Here is a 23,923-nt window from a genome sequence, read left to right as displayed (position 1 = left end):
AAGGCACAGCAGAAGTGACAGAGTGTGAGAGAGGATAAATATGCAAGTTTGAGTTGTGTAAGATGGGTGTGTGATGAACAGCCAAAGAATTCAGAATTGAAGTGATGATGTTAAAAATGAGAATCTCACGTTAAAAAATCGGAGCCTGTTCGTAGAACCCAAAGTGGATTGTGAGATATGACTATTTTAATAAACTTCGCTACTTGATTGAACGCACGTAGAAGCACTTAAAGGATTTAAAATTTACACAGTGCTTTATGAGTCAAAGGCAGTGTAAGAATTTATTCCTGAAAAGGCTCCTGATAAAGGATTTTGGCCTGAAATGTTGACTCTTTTTCCATCTCAATAGATGCTGCCTGACCTGCTGAGTTCCTTCAGCAGTTTGTGTGTATTATTCTGGATTTCCAGCATCTGCAGAATTTCTTGTGTTAAGGATTTATTCTGTTGACTTTATCCCATTTTGATCTTGGTTTACAGTTGAATATAATGAGATAGAACCTGGCAGATTATTTAGAATCATGTCCTAAGTCCCTGTGTCTTGTTGCAAACATCTGTTCTTTGGAAACAAAGTGGCTTTGCTTAATAAGGACTACTGCAAATCATGCATAGCTTAAATTTACACATTACATTTCACAACTTCAGCATGTATTTTACAGCCAATAATGAACCTTTAAAGTTGAGTCACTGTTGTAAACAAAGCAGAGATTTTAGGTCCAGCAATTTTTCACAAAGGGTAGCATGAGAATGAATAGAAAACCTGTTCTAATGAAGCTGATCGAGGGATGTAACACAAGGCAGGATTCTCCCAATCATCTTTGGAAAATTGGTCATAAGATCCTTTTTTGAGTAGCTGGATTTGACCTTGGTTAAGTGACTTATCCGAAATGTTGCACCTCCTTGCATTGAATGGCATAAGGGTTGAATCCACAACTTCTCGATTCAGGTAACAGCATTGAAAGTAAGGCTGGACAAGTAGTTGAGAGAGAAAAGTCTAGAGCAGTGGTTCCCAAAATGAGTGATATCACACCCCTCCCGAGGACAGTGGAAGTTTCTAAGTGGGTGATAAAGATAAAGGGGCAATGAGGGGAGGGGTGGCTAGGGGATTACAGGCTTAATTCAAGAAATGAATTATTTATTATAAGCTTTTGATCCTCAGTGCCTCATAGTAGATTACAATGATCACATAATCACCTCAAATCTTGCTAACCCACTGTTCTCTTAGACTTCACATTATAGTTGTTGAAAAGCAATATGACACTTCTGTATTTGGTATATCATGAGAAATCTGTATTTGGCGTATCATGAGAAATCTGTATTTGGCATATCATGAGAAATCTGTATTTGGCATATCATGAAGAAATCATGTTATTTCCATACAGTAATACACAGTGATGGAATTCCTGTGAATTAGGACATGGTGTTCAATGGGGTAAAGTTCAGAATCTGCCCTTTTGAATGACCCTGACCGCATTTCTCTAGCCCATGACCCAACCGAGATATCGCTGCCTCATTTTATGTACTTCAGGCAGAGCCAGGTTTTGCCTGAGCTAATATGATGTCATAACGTTCCCCTTTATTGATCACAGTGGTTGAGGTAACAATAGACGATTGACCGTGGTTGTTAATCCATAATGAAAATAGCAGAACAGACTAAATGAAAAAGAAGTGCAGACAATGCAGTGTGGAGTATCTGAAATATAGATTTGCACCAGCACCAAGCAACCGACAGCAGCCAATATATCTGTTGTGTGAAAAAGTTTTTCAAATGAGGCAATGAAATTGTCCAGGCTCCTTGAATATTTGAAGAGAATAAACCCTGATAAACAAGAACTTTGCTTACTTTCAGGTACTTTGTGAAAACTTTCAGAAACAGAAAACATGTTCACAACAAAACAGTAATGATTTGCAGGCTTCATATAATATTGCTCATTTTGCAAGAATCACCAGACCAAATAATTAAAGTTATCCCACTTAGCTACAACTCTGTTCAAAGATGAATAGTTGAAATATCTGAGAATGTGGATGGCAAGTTGTGGAGCATACCTAGGACAACAGAATTTGCTCTGCAGTGGAGGAGTCAACTTTCCCAGGCAACAAATCTTTGCTCCTTTGTTATGTTTGCTTCATAAAAGGTGAAAGCATGGCTCAAGAGTTGTTAATTGCAAGGGGACTAGAAAGAGATATGAAGGGGAGTCAATAATTTGGGTTGTTGAGTAACCAGTTTGGGGATGTTTTCAAAGAGAAAGACATTCCACTCACCAACATTCTTGCTTGTGCAACGGATGGGACATCACCAATGACGTGACACCACTGTGGAGTTATTATTTTCTTGAGAAAACAAAGTCTTATCACAAAAAAACCCAAGTGACCAACTGCACAAATCATTAAATACTGTTATCATAGCGGTAAATAAAATATAATCCCGTGCTCTCAATTTTCCACTATTTTGAGAGCTATTAAGAATGATGAGCAGTTTAGACACTTGCTGTTGCACACAGAGGTCAGATAGTTCTCAAAAGGAAACTGCCAGAGGCACTTTTATGCACTTTTTAAACTGTGATAAAATTCTTTGAAGACTCAAATGCTTCATTCAGTAATCAACTCAAGAATATTAGGCATGGCATAGTTTATTTGTCAGAATTATTTGCAAAGTTTAATGAAATCATTCTTCAGTTGCAAGGAAATTATGTGAATCTTATCAAAGTCAAATCAGTCATCTACATATTTTGGTTCAAATTAATTCTACTTAAGTTCAACATTGGCCATCATGACCTTTTCCAATTTCTCAGCCTCTTTGAGTAGAAGAGAAAGGAAGAATATCAGATGATGATCTTCAAGTATACTGTGCCCACCTGGGTGAGCTCCATAAAGACACATCAGAAAGATTTCAGGATCTTCTCTCAATCCAAATTCCAGATTAAGTACTAAATCCATTCCCAAATACTTGTAATGAGGAATTAATAAGAAGGATGGAAGAAGAACTGATCTTGCTACAAAATGCCTTTGAGGTGAAGCTGAGGTTCAAAAAATCGTATCAAAACTTTTGGTTGCAGTAAGAAATCTCTAAGCACTATCCTGCACTATGGGGAAAAGGTCAAGATTTTTTTTATTATCTTTCCAACATCATACTTAGTGCAGCACAGTTTCAGTACAGTCACCTAACTTCTTTCAAAGCAGTGAAACAGACTGCAAATTACTGAACGTGGGGAACTGAGAATGCTTCTGAATGACACTTAGCCTGATGGTCAGAAGCTGATATCACTGACCCAAGCACATCTATCTTACTGAAAGATGAAAAAGCAATGTAGTGAATAATTGTACTAATGCATGCTCTAAAACTGATGATGAAAATTGTTTTACTGTAATTAAATAAAGAAATAATTTTATTAGTAGCTTTAAATAGATTTGAATAATTTTTGCAATTATTTGTCATTGCTTTGAATTTGCAGTTCCTATTTTCTTTCACTGTTTATTAGTAAATCAAAATTCTTTATAGTTTTTATGTGATGGTGGAAAGGTGAGGGGGCACTGGGGATGAGGTCTGCGAGCCAAGGGGGAGGAAACCCACAAAAGGTTTGGAAACACTAGTCTAGAGGATATTCCAATTCTGTGATGAGATAGGGTGGGAGAAAGCTTGTGTGTAGCTCCCTTACTTCAAAAGTGCAGAGGTAGAGAAATGTGTTGATGAATACATAGTGTTCAGTTTCTTTTGCAACTCCTCAACAAACAGAGCTGTCCAGGTCTACATGCAGCAAGATCCAGACAACATGGTAAGTGTCAAATAACACTTGCACCTCAAAAGTTCCAGGGCAGTGATCATCTACAATGAGAAGTAACTTAAACAGCTAGCTTAGCATTCACTACCATTACCATCACCAAGTCTCTCGTCATCAACAATGTGGAGGTTACCATTGATCAAATGGACCAGCCACATAAATACAATGGTTACAAATGAAAGTCAAAGGCTGAGTATCCCAAAATGAATGACTCACCTCCAGACACCATAAAGCCTTTCCCCCATCTACAAGGGACAAGTCAGGAGTATATGGAATACTCTTCAATTTACTTGATGAGTGCAGAAAATTCACACTAGGCATGAAAAAACAGCCTACTTGAATGACACCTCATCAACCACTTAAATATCACTCCCTCCACCATTGACACACATTGGCTACAGAGCCTACCCTCTACAAAGTGCATTGTATTTACTCACATGGACCTCTCTGACAGTACCCCAAATCACATCTACCATCCAAGGACCAGAAGAGTAGACACATGGAAACAATAACACCTGCAAATTTCTCTCTGTTGTCATGATTTGGACAAATATTGGTGGTCTTTCATCATTGCTGTGACTAAATCCTGGGATTTCTTAACCAATAGCACTGCAGGAGTATCTCCTCAACAAGGAGTACCAGAGTTCATGGGGGCATCTCTCTGCTGTCTTCTCAGGACAATTAAGGATGGACAATACCTGGATCATGAAAGTGATTTAAAAATATGCTGAACCAGTTAGGCAAATTTCTATGTGATAGAAAAATATAATTGATGTGGAGGTGAGTGTTGCAAAGACTGGGGCTTCCTGACAGAATAAAAGCATACCGTTTAAAAGGCCAACTCTCCAATATTATTGTTTGACTCCATTGACTGCCAGCTATCTCAGAGACAATCTCAAATTTATCTCGAATGATTTGCCAACAGAGCTTGGAGTCACACTCACTCTCAGCTTCATTGTCTGCTGATCATTCTTGACTATTGCTCTTCCTCCCCTCACTGCTGCTGAATTAGACTGGTCACAAACACTCAGTGATCAGGACAGGAGAATTCAATCTACCTTTCTTTCTTTATGTGACCTTCACAAGTAGGATTATTACAGTCCTTTGGTGCCAAGACAAAAGTGTAGAACAACATTTGAGTCAACATTTTCAACAGCATGACTGTTTCCAATGCAATTATGTGTTTGCAAGCTCAGGGATTCCTGACTTTAGCTGGACATCCCTGGAGATCACATTGCCTCACCTTCCAGGTGCCATCCACCCTGCCTGTTCAGTCTTTTCTCTTTCATTTCTAAACTTTCTATAACTGATATATTCGGATGTATTCAAAGGCTGCAAACAAAAATAATACATTTTTAACACTCTACTGATTTTCCTCCTACATTTTTGTTCACAGTGGTGGCCTGGAGATTAATCTTTAATTCTTGAAAGCTTCAAGGCAACCATATTTGAACTGCAGTGTCTGCAGGATACCGATCTTTATAAAAGTGAGAATAATCCATGATGTGTCATCTGCATCACCTTTGTCTTTTTTTTAATCTTTGCTACTATATGGTGTGCATTGCCAGTAACTCTTCATGATCTTGCCCCTATATAAATTCCAGGCTGGCTTGATCCTGAAGTTCTTCTTGTGTGCTTGAGGATTTGTCTGCTGGAACTTCACATCCATACATTCTGTTGTTAAAATCCCGTCTGAATTGCAAAGATGGAAAATGTTATTGATTGATTTTGTAAGCAGTGAGAACAAAGGATTTAAAATCTGCAGGCGAGGCGAATATTTTTGGCTGTTGAATTAGATTAGTTGTTGTTAACGAACAGCAAACACTGAGCAATCGCATGCATCCTGCTCCTGTATCAACCAAACTAGACTGTAAATTGCAGAGGAAACAATTAAAAATGGGCAGTTGTAGGGAATATCGGATTAAAACAAATTACTTAGACAAATCTTCTGTTGCCTCGGGTTTGGGAGATTACGGTTGATTAAAATCTAATTATGATGTTTAAGGTGATTAGACGATTTGATGGGTTATATAGAAGCTATTTCCTCTCGTGAGCAAAGTATAGAATAGAGAGAGGGGCATGACCTGAAAATTAGAACAAAGCCATTCACGGGGAATGCTGTCAGAAGGCAAATTTTTACACATTGTGCACTGGGAGTTAGTGAAAGAACTTAGTTCGTTAAGGATCTTAAGGGTTATTGAACTAATTCAGGGAGGTGTTGTTAAAAGCACTTCCTATTGAATGATTGAGCACATCCAAATGGAATCATCCAACTTCTGACGTTCTTTTGAGAAGAGCAAAAGTAGCATAAATACACAGTGGCCACTTTATTAGGTATACCTGTACACCTGCGCGTAAATGCAAATATCTAATAAACCAACCCCGTGGCAGAATTCAATGCATAAAAGCATGGTCGAGGTTCAGTTGTTTCTCAGACCAAATATCAGAATGGGAAAGAAATATGATCTAAGTGACTTTAACCATGGAATGATTGTTGGTGCCAGACGGGGTGGTTTGAGTATCTTAGAGAATGTTGATCTCCTGGGGTTTTCATGCACAGTGGTGTCTAGAGTTTACAGAGAAAGTGCAATAAAAAGAACGACATCCGGGGAGTGGCAGTTCTGTGGGCGCCAATGCCTTATTAATGAGAGAGTTCAGAGTGGTTCAAGCTGACAAGAAAGTGACGGTAACTCAAAGGACCACATGTTACAACAGCAGAGTGCAGAAGAGCATCTCTGTCTGCACAATATGTCGAACCTCAAAGTGGATGGGAGACAGCAGCAGAAAACCACACTGGGTTCCACTCCTGTACCTAACAAAGTGGTCACTCAGGGTGTTGTTGAATAGTACACAGGAGTGGGAAAAGAATGACTTGATGAGTCTGGCATAAAGAAATGCTACAAGATGTGGAAAGTTACAAAGCAGAGATAAATAGTATGGAAATCAGTAGATTAATACAATAACCCAGTGGTGTGCATTGTGGAAATGTGAAAGTGAGAGAATTGAAGAATTTATAAATTAAATGGGATTGTGAAAATTGGTTTTCACTGGTGTAAAGCTGTGGTATTGAATATGGAATAATTAGTATTAATGTTACTGGTAAAATGGTTGGTATTGCTATGAATGGCTTCTACTGGTTAATATTAGTGCAGATAAAGTGTTATTAGTGCAAATATTATTGTGAAATAAAATTACATTGATATTTGTTAATCATACAAGATAACAGTAGATCTGTAGAGAACCAATAAAGCTGTAAAATAAGTTGCAGAAATACCAACACAGGCATGTAAGTAATATAAATTCGAGGGAAGGAAACATTTCAAGAAATTTGGGGGAAACGTGGGCGGATCAAGTGGACCTGTACTGTGGACCTAAAGATCTCTTCCTGTGTTGTTAGATCCAGTAATATATAGGATGTTGGTGAATGCATTAAATGGAAACGGCAATCAATCTTTAGAGTCTCAATGTCAACTTTCCTTCTCCAAACTGTTGTCTTTTTCTAGCATTTTAATATATTTTCCAGCCTTTGCAGGGTTTTATGTAATCTTTCCCCTGACTCTGGTGCAATTAAATCTCCTTTCACCTAGGAGTTCTGTCAGATCTTTAATAAATAAGTCTTGCGGATCTCGACAAACCACAGCGCCCTTCAGCAGACCGCTCGTGCCTGGGTTACACAGTTAAAATTTTGGAATATAATCTGCTACTCGATAAAGCAGAGATAAAGCCAGTCTCCAATGAATGGGGGAAAATGCAACACAGCCTAGATGGGGAGATGCAGAAATAAGAGACGCTAACCCGTTTAACGTTTCAAGAAGAAGATGCAAAAGGAATCCGGTATTATCTAGCCACTGCTTTCTCAGTAATCCAACGTGGCACAAAGCGGAGAAGCCACTAACAAAGGGTGATTCTTCACGACGGACAAGCCACCATAGCAGTTTCATTCTCACTTGCATTTTGAGCAATGTTAATTTTGCCCCACTTTCAGCGGCACGCGAGTAACGTAATTTATTGTGTCTTACAAGCCAACAATCCCTTCTTGAGAAATTACATCAGTTCTTTTTATGTTTTCACACAGGTAAAACAATACATTCATTCTATCTCAAACACGCCTCGAGGGGGGTCCGAACGATAATTTTGACCTTCGCTGTGCTCTCTTACACTTTCTTGCGACTCGTGAACGAAAAAAAAAATTACCTGGGTATTTTGCTTTGGGCCGTCTTGTTGACCCTCATCAGTACTTTTCCACCTGTCGTTCACCATACCGGAGTCACCCGGGGCTTTGCTTTTAATTCTTCAAGACCCTTGCGTTGTTTCCCATTCCAGACTCGGAGCCGTTTTAACTGCTGAGAAGAACGATCGAGGTAGCAAGGGGGAGATCGAGTCAGAGAGTTGGCAGTTGGTGAGGGGGAGGGGTGATGGAATAGAGAAAGAAAGGGATAAGAGGGATAGAGATAGAAATATACGTATGGAGGCAGAAAAAATGAGAGATATACAGAGAGGCGGTGAGAAAGATGCATTAAGAGGGATGTTTAGAATGGTTTTAATACACTCGGGGATCTAACATTAGTCCCCTCGCACCGTGCTTTTTTTTTCCTGAGTGGAGAAGCAGAGTTTTATTTTAGTTTGTGAAGATAGCATCCGGAGATCAGAATCCAACATAAAATTTCCACTTTCTTGCCTTTCGGTGCAATTAGTCCCGGCGCTGCACGGCAAAACCTTGCGTTGCTCTCACCGGCTCATTTCTTCAGCAGGTATTAAGAAAGGTTGTTGTGTGGGTGGGTGTGGAAAGTGACACAGGGCGCGATCAGCAGCTTCTTGCTGAGAGCTACAGCCTCCAGTGTGAATCTGGAATGAAAGTATCGGGGAGAAGGGGTTGTTGGAACAGACCCCAGTCACGTCAACTGTCACCCGATCCTTCCTGCTTCACGTCTGCAGGTACTTAGCTGCTGCTTCCGTGCCTATCCGGTCCCAAGCAACCCACCGCGCAGCAGACACATCTAAGAGCAAAACCCTATTTCCTTATCAGTACATTGTTATTTAGAATTGTTTTAAGTAGGTACATCCCTATTCCGCATAAACTGTATGACAGAGACGGAATTAAACAAGTGCTGTATAGTATACCGCGTATACGTTCACGCCATTCTGCAAGAATATATATATATGTGCGTGTGTATGTATATATATAAAATATATATCGTGCCATGCTTTGCTACAAGGTTAATCATTAAATCAGGGTGCTCGATGTTCTTAGCAGATTGGAATGATTACTTCACAACAAGCATTCATTTAAAATCTCGGGATGAGGATTTTCTGACAAGGGCAGCATTTACTGACCTTTCTCTGCAGCCCCTAAAATGTGGTGGCGGGACGGGGAGTTCGCGGAGAATGACATGGCTTTAAAATCATTATGTATATGACACCGAAAGACTTGCCGGGACATTTCAGAGGAGCAATTCGGAGTCAAACACATTTGTGCGCCCCTGGAATATGATTTCAATTTTTTATTTTTCCAGTGTGACTTAGGGATTATTTTTCACAAATTCTCAGCAGCTTCTACCACATTACCTATATAAAAGTTTTGGAGTCGAAATTTGCTGTTAGTCATTTGCGATAAAGGCGCAATCTACGTGCAGGTCCTCGAATTTCGGCAGCGGGAACATGTCGCCGCTATGGTCCATGTTTAGTCCAAGTGACCGTTGTATTTGTACCTACCTGCTTCGGTAGACATGTGATTTGGAATTTGTAATATTAAAAGGCCATTGTGAACTTGATGGGTGAATTCATGGTTATGTCCATCTTGCAGAAGTTGGCAAATACTCTGGGGAAAGGGGCTGACTTGCTTACACTGCGGTTTTGTATGCTGTGAGGTGGCGAATAAGGCCAATGTAAGAATTGCAGACTTCCACAATGGGACGGAGGGTGCCTAATATTGCAGATTGCTGGGTAATCAGTGAAGTGATCAGTCCTTTCACCTCAAGCAGAGTGTTCTCCAGGTATGGCCTGGAGGTTCTCAATGTTGGCACGAAATTGTTTTTTCACTTCTGCTCCACTTTAATGGTTATAGTTCAGACATTCCAAGGAATTTACAAGGGGACTGAGAACACTCTTGAATCTTTTTTCTTTACTAGAGATGGTCTCCTTATGGCTAGAGGTGAGAATCTGTGTTGGGAGGATTTTGCAAAGTCTGTATTGATGTTATTTTTCCAGTGCCTTGAGATACCAGATATAAATAGTCAAGGTCCAGGTCTCAGAAGCAGATAGCATGGAAATACACCCACACAATCAATTTTAATTGGATAGTATCTTTTATATAGTAAAAGAGCAACAAGAATGGGTTAAGACACAAAAAGCTGGAGGAACTCAACAGGTCAGGCAGCAAACCAGAGCCCAGATGAAAGGTCTCAACCTGAAGGTGTTGCCTGACTCACTGTTTCAACAGCATTTTGTATGTTTCTCCAGAATCCAGCATCTACAGTCTCTTGAGTGGGGAACTGAGCCATGGTTGCAGTGTCCTTCACATTTCTGCTGTTATTGCCACACCTTGTTTCAGGCTTCTCCTAATAGTACCAAGCTAATGGTTGGATCATTCCCTTTGGGAGGCTAGGAAATACATTGGTGATCCCATGGGAGATGAAAGTCCAGCTTAGTCAAAATAGCCTCCCATGTTGTCTGTATTTCATTCTACTAATTTTTCCCTTGTGTTCCTCCAGTTTCCCTTGAAGGCATTATATGGTATATGTACAGGTGAGTGTTTGGAGGGTTTTATGCAGAGTACAGTCTTTGGAAATACAACATTCCTAATGTTTTCAGAATATAAAATGCTTTCTCACAGGAGCGATTTGCAGATTTAATTCAGAAGTCAAGGCAGTATTGATTAATGTCAGAATTATAATTATAAAAGCAGAGAAGATAGTCAAATGTTCATTTGGTTGTCACGTTTATTACTCCCAGGGGGTTTGTAGCATTCAGCATGTTAGGACTCAGGAAAATCTTAAAATGGAAAGACAATGTCTTTGTGTTCTTACTTGCAGAGATAGGACCAGTAAGTACATTTTCAGACATGCTGTTTCAGCTTTAGGCTTATTTATCATTCTGCACCAGTAAACATACTGATTGAATATATTTAAGTCTATCTAACTACAAAATTTCCATCTTTATTATTTCCATCACACCCTTTAAAACCCTCCTTACAAATCCTCTCTTAGGCTGTTTTTGGATACACCTTACTTGATTAACGTCTTGAAATGTTTATGTGAAGCACCTTCAGGAGGTTTGCTATGTTGAAGTGCTACTTAAGTACATACACAAGTGAGAATGGATCAGAGAAATACAGGAGAAAGGTGGAAAGATACTAACCACTTAAGCTTTTGAAATGTGTATTGATTGCACAACCTTCTTATGCAATCACTAGAGAATTATCCACTGAGTCACAATTTATATGCTATTTCAAACATGACATTCTTAGGCACAGCTTAAACCTTGGTAAGGAAATTCACTAGTTATAATTGAAAATTCTACGCAACAGAGCAATGAATTGAGTACAGTGTGACACCTTCCACTTCTGGTTTGTATAGGTCTGAAGCTAATTGCAATTCAGGTCAACAGCCGTCTGTCACAAACTTCATCCCATTCCAATTTAAACATTTCTCAAACAAAAAATATGATGGGAAATACACTCAGCATCATAAAATATTTATCAAACATCTGCCATCGCTCAACAGCATACCTGGTATATAATTAGATGTGACCTTGAGTTGTATTGGTAACTTTAATAGGTGAATATGTTGAATCATGTTGATTGGTTTCAAGATCACACATGTACTTACAATGTGACTGACACCCTAAGGTTATGTGGGGATATTTCATCTCTCAGTATAGAAAATTATAGAATGTATGTATCTTATTCCTGAAGTCGAATTGTTCCTGTGTAAGATAACAAACTCATGCAAAGTACAATGGCTATTCTCTCTGTGAACACATGACTGTTACCACCCACAGCTCCAATCTGCTAATTAACTTTGCTGACAACACTACACTGATTGGCTTAATCTCAAATAATAATGAGGCAGCCTACAGAGAAGAAGTCATCACCCTGTCAAGAAAACAACCTCTCCCTCAATGTTACAAAAACAAAGGAACTGATTGTGGACTACAGGAGGAATGGAGACAGGCTAACCCCTATCGACATCAATGGATCTAGGGCTGTGAGGGTGAACAGCTTTAAATTCCTCAGCATACACATCGCCGGGGATTTCACATGGTCTGTACATACCGGCTGTGTGGTGAAAAAGGCACGACAGTGCCTCTTTCACCTCAGACGATTTAAGAAGTTTGGTATGGGCCCCCAAATTCTGAGAACTTTCTACAGGGGCACAATTGAGAGCATCCTGACTGGCTGCATCACTGCCTGGTATGGGAACTGTACTTCCCTCAATTGCAGGGCTCTGCGGAGAGTGGTGTGGACAGCCCAGCACATCTGTAGATGTGAACTTCCCACTATTCAGGACATTTACAAAGACAGTTTTGTAAAAAGGGCCCAAAGGATCATTGGAGACTCGAGTCACCCCAATCACAAACTGCTCCAGCTGCTACCATCCGGGAAACAGTAACGCAGCAAAAAAGCCAGAACCAACAGGCTCCAGGACAGCTTCTTCCACCAGGCCATCAGACTGATTAATTCATGCTGATACAATTGTATTTCTATGTTATATTGATTGTCCTGTTGTACATGCTATTTTATTATTAATTACTAAAAATTGCACATTGCACATTTAGATGGAGACGTAATGTAAAGATTTTTACTCCTTATGTATATGAGGGATATAAGTAATAAAGTCAAAGCAATTGAATTCATACTTGGAGATCTATCTTTTTGTAATTGTCAACTCCACATTTGTCACACCTCAAACTTCCCTCCCAAAGCACCACAGTCAAAACACCATTCACCAAAAGTAACTGATGAAAGTAAAATGAAATCAATACTTTCCTTACATTTCATCTTAAATTAGAATACATAAGTTTTTGAGATAAAAAGTGTGTCAAGGCAGTAGGAGCTAACATTGGCCGGGGGCAATTTCTGAAGTTCCTCCTACCAACCAATTAATACCCACAGTATCAATTGAGGTGTTTCCCTTTGCTATTGTGTGGCCTTGTTATGTGCAAATCATATGCTGTTTTTCTAATATTATAATAGTGAGTTTACTGACTTTATTCAGCTGTGAAATATTATAGTCACTGAAGTGCCATTTCAATTTAATTCTTTCTCCCATTCATATTTCTTTTCTTGCCAAAAAGCCTGATTAGATTAGCAGCGAATAATACATTATTGATCCCACCAAAGATCATCAAGCCCTTGTTGCACGGATCTCATCACTCCAAGAGATCACCCCTTCAACTTAATAACTCCCTAACCCTATATAATCCTTCTCTATCTCCTATCCGAGACTCTCAAACAGGACTCGCAACAAGCCCATTGTTTTTGCCTGCACTTACCCGACTGAACTTATTTCCTCATACCTCAACTCAATCTTGTTGCCCCTCTTCCAGCCCTTCCCACTTATATCTAGGCCACCTTCCTTGTTCTCCACAATTTTAACAATTTCCAATTCCCTGCCCCAACTGCCTCATTTTCCTCATGGGTATCCAATCCCTATACACTTCCATTCCCCATCAGAAAGACATTAGGGGTCCTTCATTCTTTCTAGGACATGGATCTAACCAGCTCCCATCCACTAACACTTTCCTCTACTTGCTAGAACTTATGCTTACCCTGAACAACTTTCTACAAATCGAAGGTATAGGCGATGGAGAGTCACACGGGCCCTTGTTACACCTGCCTTTTCATTGGCAACATGCAGCTGTCCCTGCTCCAAACCTCCCTCAGCACCATTCCCCAACTCCTTCTCCATCACGTTGACAGCTGCATTCTGCTACCTCCTGTACCGTGCATAACTTGTCAATTTCATCAACATCACTACTAATCTCCATGCTGACCTAAAATTTACTTGGACTATTTCCAATACCTGACTCCCCCTTTTTTTTTCATCTTTCTGTCTCCATCTCAGGAGATAAATTATCCTCTAATATTTACCACAAACCTACTGATATACAGAGCTACAGTTCATGGAATACACTTCCTTCCATCCTGTCTCCTATAAGAATTCTTTCCCTCTTTCTCTCAGTTTCCCCATCTCTGCCATATCAATTCTTAAGATGAACCCCAGGACATCTGAGATGCTCTCTTTTTTTCAGGAAACGTGATAAAGCCCATACCCACTTCTCCTCCATTTCCCGCACTTCTATTGTCACCCTGACTCCTCTCTGACAGAACAGGGATAGAGTTCCTTTGGACTTTCACCCCTCCAGCCTCTGCATCCAGTATGTCAATTTTTGACATTTTGTCAGCTGTTTACTGTTGCCCACCCTATCTTCCTTATTTGGTTCACCTTGCTTTCCCAACAGATACAATAATCAGATTCCACTTATCGCCATCCCCACCTATATAGAACAGTGAGACTAATACATGGTTGTTCCCAACTCCATGAACAGCGCAATGTGAGATCAATGGGTATCTATGAAAAAATTGATATTGTCTATCAGACTTTCAAGGGGAGGGCAGCTGAGCTCACAATTGTATCTATTGCAGACCCATGCAGATTGCAACAAGGGACAGAATATGTTAAATTTTACTGTATCTTGAAATCAGTCCAACATATTTGGGTGCAATTTTACATTCCTCCAAAGACTACAAAACATCTGACCTACAATGAGCAGTGCAACAACATATCTCCTGGTGTATGCTGTGCAAGTGGAAAAGTTGGTGAAACCTCAAGGTAACAAGGTCCAGTGGATTTGCACACTATTAGAAGGTTCAACCCCTATTCAGGGACTTGACCACATAATCCAGAGCAATGCTGTAATCTTTACTTAGGAAGCACAGCACTGTCAGAGGTATCTTTTTTCAGATAAAATGACAAACATGATCTACCATATCAAATCCTGTAACATTATTTCACTGAATTCTATCCCATGTCACGGCCAATATTTATCCCTCAACTACCATTAATAGGTTTGTCATTTAGTATAAAGGCACTGTTTTTGAGAGCTTGCTGTACAAAATGCAGTTATGAAAGGAAAACCATTTTGAACTAATCTATTGGAGTTCCTCAAGGATGTGATTGACCAGAGGGAAAAGGAAGTGTCAAAGTCCTGCAGAGGAGGTTAATCAACAAGGTCAGAATTTGGACCCAATATTTTGCCATGGATTGAAAATTGGTTATTGGGCAGAAAGGAATGAATGGGAAGAAATAAATCATTCTTAGCTGGCTAGAGAAGTAACCAGAGAGGTCATCATCATCATTATGTGTTGTGTCGTATGACATGGATGATCATGGTTTTCCAATGACCATAATTGGCAATTTTTTCTACATAAGTTGTTTGCCATTGTCTTCTTCTGTGTAGTATCTTTCCAAGACGGGTGACCACAGCCAATATTAATACTCTTCAGAGGCCGGTGGTTGCATATCCAGGACCCCTCCTCCTTCCCTTTCTCCTATGATCCACTCTCCTCTCCTAGTGGATTCATTTTTCTTCAACCCTTGACCTTTCCCATTAGCTGCGTTAACCTATCACCTCCAGCTAGCCTCTTTCCCCTCTCCCACCTCTATTCTGGCATCTGCCCCCATCCTTCTCAGTCCGGAAGAAGGGCTTCTGCCCAAAATGTCAACTATCTATTCTTTTCCATGGATGGTGCCTGACCCGCTGCGTTCCTCCAGCATTTTGTGTGTGTGTGTTGCTTGTAATATGCACCAACTGCTCATATCCACCACCTGCTCCCATGGCTTGATGTGACCCTGGTCGGGAGGCTAATCAGGTGCTACACCTTGTCCAAGTGTGACCTGCAGGCTAGCGGAGGGAAGGAACACCTTACACCTTCTTTGGTCGAGACGTATCTCCATCTAAACCTGAGAGGTATTTCAGGGATTAATGCTTGGACCACAGCAATTCACAGTTTAGGTAAATAATTTAGCCAAAATTTGCTGACAATATTAAACCAGATGGAATCCTGAGTACAGAGGAGAATGTAAAAGTCTTTATGGACAAGCTGAGGGAAAGGGTGAGGCCATTGCAAATGGAATATAGTATGTAAAAAATGTGAGGTTGTGCACTTTGTTGCACAGAACGGAAGAAAGAGTATTAAGTGGTGAGAGGTGGTTAGTTGGTTTTGATGTTATACGACCTTTTTAAGCTTATACATCAGTCGCTGAAAGCTAATATGCAAATGCAGCAAGTAATTCAGAGGGTAAATGGTATGTGAGCCTTCTTGCAAGGGGATTTGAATGTAGAAATAAGGGAGTCTTACTGGAATTGTACAGTGCCTTGGTGAGAATGCAACTGGATTACAGACTTTAATTTTTGGTCTCCATCTTTAAGAAAGAATATACTTGAGGATAAAGTTATCACAGAGAGCGAAGTGAAGAATCAGAATCAGGTCAAGTATCACTGGCATATATCATGAAACTTAGCGACAGCAGTACAATGCAATACATCATAAACATAGAAAAATGAATTAATAAATGGATTACAGTAAGTATGTATGTGTATATTAACTGGTTAAATTCAGAATAGTAGTGCAAAAACAGAAATAAAAAAAGTGAGGTGGTGTTCATGGGTTCCAATGTCCATTTAGAAATTGGAAGGCAGAGGGGAAGAAGCTTTTCCTGAATCGCTGAGTGTGCACCTTCAGGCTTCTGTACCTCCTTCTTGATGGTAACAATGAGAAGAGGCATGCCCTGGGTGATTTGTGGGGTGGGGGGGATCCTTAATAATGGACACCGCCTTTCTGAGGCACCGCTCCTTGAAGATGTTTTGGATACTACGGAGGCTTTTCCCCGTAGTTCATTAGAATAGCTCCAAAGGTGCTGGATTTGCCATATGTGGAGAGATTGAGTGGACAATGTCCTTTAGAGTTGCAAAGAATGGGAAAAGATCTCATCAAGACTTTAAAATTTGTTAGAGGCTTGACAGGCTAGATACAGGGACTAAAGAATCTACTATCAAGAAGCACGATTTGAAAATGAGTAAGTCATTTAAAAAAAGTGATCTTTTTTCACTCTGAAAATCTTGTATCTGTGGAATGCTTTACCCTGGAGGGCTGTGGTGCCTGCGTTCATTCAAAACAGATTGATAGAGAACTTCAAAAGATGAGGGGATAGTAATGGAAAGAAGCTGTGTTGTTAGTGGCAAAACAGGCTCGAAGGGCTGTATGATCTGCCTCTGTATCTATTTCTATGTTCTCATGAAAAGTGTAATGGAAATGAAACCTTACTTTTTAACTTTCCTTTTACAATAATAATCAAAAGAGGAAAAAAACTGACAGTCAATAAATCAAACTGTGTATTTAATGTATTGGGAAGGCAGAGTGCACTCTGTCAAATTCTGCTTAAATAAACTCTTCAAGGGCTCTGCAGAAGAATTGCTCACAAGTCTAATTCTTAATTCTCAATCACAGTCAGATTAAATGCCAGGTGCACAGATGGGTTTTGAGGCTCCTTAATCCAATAATCAATTTAATTAATCTTAATTCTCATTCTCTTTATTAAGTTTCTGTTATCCAGCCACCTCTCTATAGTGAAAATTTTATACAAGCAGTCATTCCCCAGGACAGTCCTTCAAGGTAATTTTTTTTTATCACCACCTCACTGCTTTAAGGTTATTGCCATGATTTATGTCATTAATGTCTGATGAAATCCCTCAGCTACTATTGTGAAACCTCAATTAATATTAAGACAGAGTTTATTAATGCAAGTTAAGAATATAAGGAGTCCGAGCAGGAACAAACCTTATAGACCTGAAGCCTATTTATCTGCTTAACAATGTTATGACAGATCTTTTGCCATAATTTCAATTTCCCATTCTGTCTCCCAGGACTCATTTGTGTTTGATTTTGCTGTTAGAACTGGAGCTTATTTCATAAAATTGTGGCTTCCTATTGCCTTAACCACATTGTCTTTCTTTCCTCAATCTACTTCTCCGACCAAGTTTATGTTATTGCTCCTGTAAACCTTCTTTGGATAATTTACAGCTGCTACAGAATTGCAGTTTTTTTTGTGATGTGGATGCTTTAAACTGCTGTATATTATGGATTTGCTAGTTTGTGAGGGGCCAGTTTTTAGTGTGTTATTTCATTGTTAATCACCAACCCAAACTCTTAGAATGTGTGAATGGAGGATACCAGAACCTTAGGAGTCACAGTCATAGAGAACTAAAGGGGAAACATAATCTTTGGTCCACTGATTCTTCAGTGACCATTAACCACCATTTATGCTAACCCCAGAATGATTTTGATTGTTTGTTCAAGGAATGGGAAGAGAATCTTCATCCTTAATTGCCCCCGTGAGATTCAAAGATTTTAAGAGTCTGAGGACAATAATCAACTGAAGAAAGGTCTTGGCCTGAAATGTTGACTGTTTATTCCTCTTAATAGATGTTGCCTGACCTGCTGAGTTCCTCCAGCATTTTATGTGTTGCTCTGGATTTCCAGTATCTGAAGAATCTCTTATCTTTATAATCACATAGTTATAACAACATATATGAAGCCATTCTGCCCATTGGCTCCATGTCAGTACTCGGGGAGGATTCCCATTAATTCCATTTTCCCCATCCTTATTTCCTTGTCCCATGCAACTTATTCTCTGTCAATATGCCCATTGTCTCCCTATTAATTAATTTTCCCATTAACTAGAGAGTGATAATTTACAGTAACCAATTAACTTATCTGATCATTTTTGAAATGTGGGGAAAAATGGAGCACCTAGAGGAAACTCATACTGTCACAGGAGAAAGTGTATGGGTCCAATGTTCTATCGCCATCTATTTTAGGGCTAATTGATTCCCCAGGTGAGTTTTACACACTATTTAGTGGATTCCGACTTCCATGGGCACCATCCTGCTGTCCATAGCAACCAACATCTTTTGTCTGGTCTGATGACCATCGGCTTCGGGTGCCTTATCATGACAGTCATGGGGGATTTCAATATTCAAGTAGATTGGGGAAAATCAAGATGTTGCTGGATTGTGAGAGAAGGAATTTGTAGAATACCTATGAGATGGCTTTTTAAGAGCAGCTTGAGGTTGAGTTCACTAGGGAAAAGGTAATTCTGGATTGGAAACTGCGTAATGAACCAGATTTGACTGGGAGCTTAAGGTAAAGGAATGCTTAGGAGGCAGTGATGCATAATATGATAGAATTCATCTTGCTGTTTGGGAGCGGGAAGCTAAAATCAGATGTATCAGTATTACAGTGGAGTAAAGGGAACTACAGAGGCATGAGAGAGGAGCTGGCCAAACGTGATTGAAAGGGGCACCAGCAGGGATGATGGCAAAACTGGAGTTTCTGGGAATAATTTGGAAGTTGCAGGATAGATGCATCCCAAAGAAGAAGAAATATTCTAAAGGGAGGATGAGGCAACTGTCCTGATAAGGAAAGACAAAGACATCATAAAAGCAAAGAGAGTGCATTAAAATATAAGCTGGAGGATCAGAAAGCTTTTAAAAACCAATAGAGGGCAAGTTTAAAAAAAACACTAAAAAGAGAAAAGGTGAAAGGCATCAAAGTTTGTGGGGAGAAGATGAAATAATGGGTTTGAGAGAGATAATAAATCAGCTATGATGGAATGGCAGAGCAGAGTTGACAGGTCAGATAACCTAATTCTGCTCCATGAAGTCAGTATCCATCAAGGTCTCAGTTGGAATTGAACTCATCTTAAATTTCTTATCCAGATTGACTGAAGAAATAATCGAGTAGTAATTTACTAGTAAGCAATTATCATGATTATATTACTGAGTTACTTATCCAACAAAATAACTGCAATATCACAGGCAGTAGCCCTCCTAACTTCTGTGCAGCAGGGGTGTGCTGCTAGTCTATATGCTCTTTTATTTCCATTCTTTTTCCTGGGACATTTCTCCCCTTTCACAGATATTATTCACAGGCAAAATGATCCCAAGAACAAAGCCTCAGTCAAACCCCTTTAAAAGTACCCTGTTAGTTCCAGGTAAATCAGCAAGAATCACACCAGGATTTGGAGGGTGAAATTACAAGGACGGGTTGCATACAGTGAACCAGAAGGTAACATAATTCTGTATTGAACTTACAAGAATTAGGTTGTGGTAATGGATGAGGGGGAGGGCTGAATCTAATGAATGGAAGATGGACACATTCGGGATAATAGAGACAAGCTCGTTCTCTGCTTGTGAGAGATAAGACCTCCAAGAGGACCACGACCTTACTGTGGTTTGGAGCTTGCATGCCTCAGCGACCTGGAGAGCTATGCTGGCTGGAATCAGGGCTTTATGCTTTGGCTCATGGTAGGGTCACCCATGCCAAACAGGTCAAAGGGTAGAGGCCAGACTAAAAGTGATCCAGTGGTTCTCCAGGTTTGGGGGTTCAGTTGATGGCTTGACTGATTAAATGAAACTCTTATGGAAACAGCAATGAAGAATTCTTCTACACCTGCGTGCAATGGTATTCCTGAGTCTCCACCTGGGACTTGCATGGCTGAGAGTAGTGAAAACTGAGAGGAAGCTACTGACACTATAAAGGTAGCCCTGTACACTGCCAAGACCAAGGCCAAAATTGGTTTCTGGGCCAAGGGCAGACAGAGATGAAGGGCCTTCATTGCTGCTCTAAACGTCAGTGGTATGTAAGACATATGTAAGACCTCTCTATAGTGAAAATTTTATACAAGCAGTCATTCCCCAGGACAAGACAAAGGAGCAGAAGTCGGCCATTCAGCCCATCGAGTCTGCTCCGCCATTTTATCATGAGCTAATCCATTCTCCCATTTAGTCCCACTCCCCCGCCTTCTCACCATAACCTTTGATGCCCTGGCTACTCAGATACCTATCAATCTCTGCCTTAAATACACCCAATGACCTGGCCTCCACTGCTGCCCGTGGCAACAAATTCCATAGATTCACCGCCCTATGACTAAAAAAATTTCTTCGCATTTCTGTTCTGAAATAGGCGCCCTTCAATCCTTAAGTCATGCCCTCTCGTACTAGACTCCCCCATCATGGGAAACAACTTTGCCACATTCACTCTGTCCATGCCTTTCAACATTAGAAATGTTTCTATGAGGTCTCCCCTCATTCTTCTAAACTCCAAGGAATACAGTCCAAGAGCGGACAAATGATCCTCATATGTTAACCCTCTCATTCCCGGAATCATTCTCGTGAGTCTTCTCTGTACCCTCTCCAATGTCAGCACAACCTTTCTTAAATAAGGAGACCAAAACTGCCCACAGTACTCCAAGTGAGGTCTCATCAGTGCCTTATAGAGCCTCAACCTCACATCCCTGCTCCTATACTCTATTCCTCTAGAAATGAATGCCAACATTGCATTCGCCTTCTTCACTACTGACTCAACCTGGAGGTTAACCTTAAGGGTATCCTGTACGAGGACTTCCAAGTCCCGTTGCATCTCAGAACTTTGAATTCTTTCCCCATTTAAATAATAGTCTGCACGTTTATTTCTTCTGCCAAAATGCATAACCATACACTTTCCAACATTGTACTTCATTTGCCACTTCTCTGTCCATTCTTCCAATCCATCCAAGTCTCTCTGCAGACTCTGTTTCCTCAGCACTACCGGCCCCTCCACCTATCTTCGGATCGTCAGCAAACTTAGCCACAAAGCCATCTATTCCGTAATCCAAATCGTTGATGTACAATGTAAAAAGAAGCGGCCCCAACATGGAGCCCTGTGGAACACCACTGGTAACCGGCAGCCAACCAGAATAGGATCCCTTTATTCCCACTCTGTTTCCTGCCAATCAGCCAATGCTCTATCCACATATGTAACTTTCCCGTAATTCCATGGGCTCTTGTTAAGTAGCCTCATGTGTGGCACTTTGTCAAAGGCCTTCTGAAAATCCAAATATACAACATCCACTGCATCTCCCTTGTTTAGCCTATTGGTAACGTCAAGCAGTAAGTAAATAAGAGAGCCTAGAAAAAGGAGGACTTGCCTTGTGATCTGAACCAAGCTGTTCTGGAAGAGAACAGGAATTTCCTCAAATGGCGAAAGATGAGGAGAATATGGAATATTCTTCTCCAAAAAGGCTTCAGTTGTGAGTGGAATTGAAGTGACATTTTCAAGACTGGGAGTGGGACAATTTTTTTTGGGTAAAGGATTGATACTAAAGATGGAGTTAAAAGTAAACCATGATTTAATTTAACTGCAGAGCAGAACTGATGGGCTGAGTGACCAACTCCTGTTATTTTATTCAATCACTGACAAAAATGCAATTTCTCTCCATTTAGACACAAGCAGATGAACTGATAAATAGTTTATGGATAAAATGTACGATGTTCAGAGAAACATAAAAAGGATTTTAAGGATGTTTAATGAAACTGAAATTGTGGGCCCATTAAGTGGAGAAGATTCCCTCAGAGGAAACCACGGGGAATTACAAATAACCAGCACCACGATGTCTGTAATGGACAGGGGTCATTTCTGTTCCCGTGCATATGAAAAGTTGTGTCATAAATCTTCCCTGCCTTGCCTCTTCTCCAGTGAACCTCTTCACCCACCCTGGTCTCCCCGGTCTTTTTTTTGCTTCTTCCTAAAATCCTTCTTTATCCTTTCCTTTCTTCTTCCTCTTGTTCCAACACACCTCCCAGCACTTCTTCCTCCTTTTCTGCTCTGTCCCTCAGATCTCCCTTGTCTTTCCTCTCAAGAATAGATGACCTGCCATCAGGGACATGTATATAGAATGGTGCTGAGAAAGGCATTATCATGAAGGATCCTAAAATAGAGAAAGGCCAATATTGAAGGTATCAGAAAGGATCTGGCAAATGTGGATTGGGAAAGGCTGCTTTCCGGCAAAGGTGTGCTTGGTAAGTGGAAGGCTTCAAAATTGCAATTTTGAGAGTACAAAGCTTGTATGTACCTGTCAGAATAAAAGATAAAATGTTGGTTTTCAAGAGATATTGAAGCCCTGGTTAAGAAAAAAAAAGGAGGTGCATAACAGGTATAGGCAGGTAGCAATAAATGAGGTGCTTGTAGAGTACAAGAAATGCAAGAGAACACTTAAGAAAGAAACCAGGATGGCTAAAGAAGGCCTGAGGTTGCCCTAGCAGACAAAGTGAAGGAGAATCTTAAGGACTACAGAGGAGGAGGTGTTTGCTGTCTTGAGGCAAATTAGAGTAGACAAATCACCAGGGCCTGACAAGATATTGATTCAGACCCTGTGCAAGTGCAGAAATTACAGGGGGCCTAGCAAAGACAATTAAATCAAATTTAGTGACAGGTGAATTACCAAAGGATTGGAGGATAGCCAATGTTGTTCTGCTGTTTAAGAAAGACACTAAAGATAAACCAGGAAATTATACACTGGTGAGCCTGACATCAGCAGTGGGAAAATTATTGGAAGGTATTCTAATGGATGGGATATATGAGTATTTGGATAGACTTGGACTGATTAAGGATAGTCAGCATGACTTTGTGTGTGTGATAGGTTGTGTCTAACCAATCTCAGAGTTTTTTGAGGAAGTTACCAGGAAAACCGATGAAGGCAAGGCAGTGTATGTTGGCTACATGGACTTTAGCAAGGCATTTGACAAGGTCCAATGTGGGAGGTTGGTCAAGAAGGTTCAGTCACTCAAGATTCAAGATGAGGTAGGAAACTAGTTTAGACATTGGCTTTTGTGGGAGAAGCCAGGAAGTGGTGGTAAATGGTTGCCTTTCTCACTGGAAGCCTGTGACTAGAGTTCCACAAGGATCAGTGCTGGGTCCATTGTTGTTTGTCATCTACGTCGAACTGGATGATAGTGTGGCTAACTGGATCAGTAAATTTGCAGATGACACCAAGATTGGGGATGCAGTGGACAACGAGGAATACTATCAGAGCTTGCAGTGGGATCTGGACCAGCTGGAAAAATGGCTGAAAAATGGCAAATGGAGTTTAATGCAGAGAAGTGAGAAGTGTTGCACTTTGGGAGGACAAACCAGGGTGGGTCTTACACAGAGAATGGTAGGACACCTCAGGAGTGTGGTAGAACAAAGGGATTTGGGAATGCAGGTCCATAATTCATGGGAAGTGGCATCATGGGTAGATAGGGTCCTAAAGAAATCTTTTGGCACA

The 23,923-nt window shown here is 40.3% G+C and overlaps 1 protein-coding gene across 1 annotated transcript in view; it reads right to left on the bottom strand.

The window, feature by feature from the left end:
• LOC134360086 (fibrinogen C domain-containing protein 1-like) overlaps positions 1–8,036 on the bottom strand; it is a 33,651-nt gene extending 25,615 nt beyond the window's left edge. Inside the window, exon 1 of the mRNA XM_063074167.1 lies at positions 7,971–8,036. Within this exon, the coding sequence (XP_062930237.1) occupies positions 7,971–8,036 (66 nt within the window). The remainder of the gene's footprint in view (positions 1–7,970) is intronic.
• Positions 8,037–23,923: the final 15,887 nt, after the last annotated feature.

This window comes from Mobula hypostoma, chromosome 21 (genome assembly GCF_963921235.1).
Source record: "Mobula hypostoma chromosome 21, sMobHyp1.1, whole genome shotgun sequence".
Lineage (NCBI taxonomy): Eukaryota > Metazoa > Chordata > Chondrichthyes > Myliobatiformes > Myliobatidae > Mobula > Mobula hypostoma.
The sequence above is the reverse complement of the archived record's forward strand: the minus strand, read 5'-3'. Positions and strand labels throughout refer to the sequence as shown.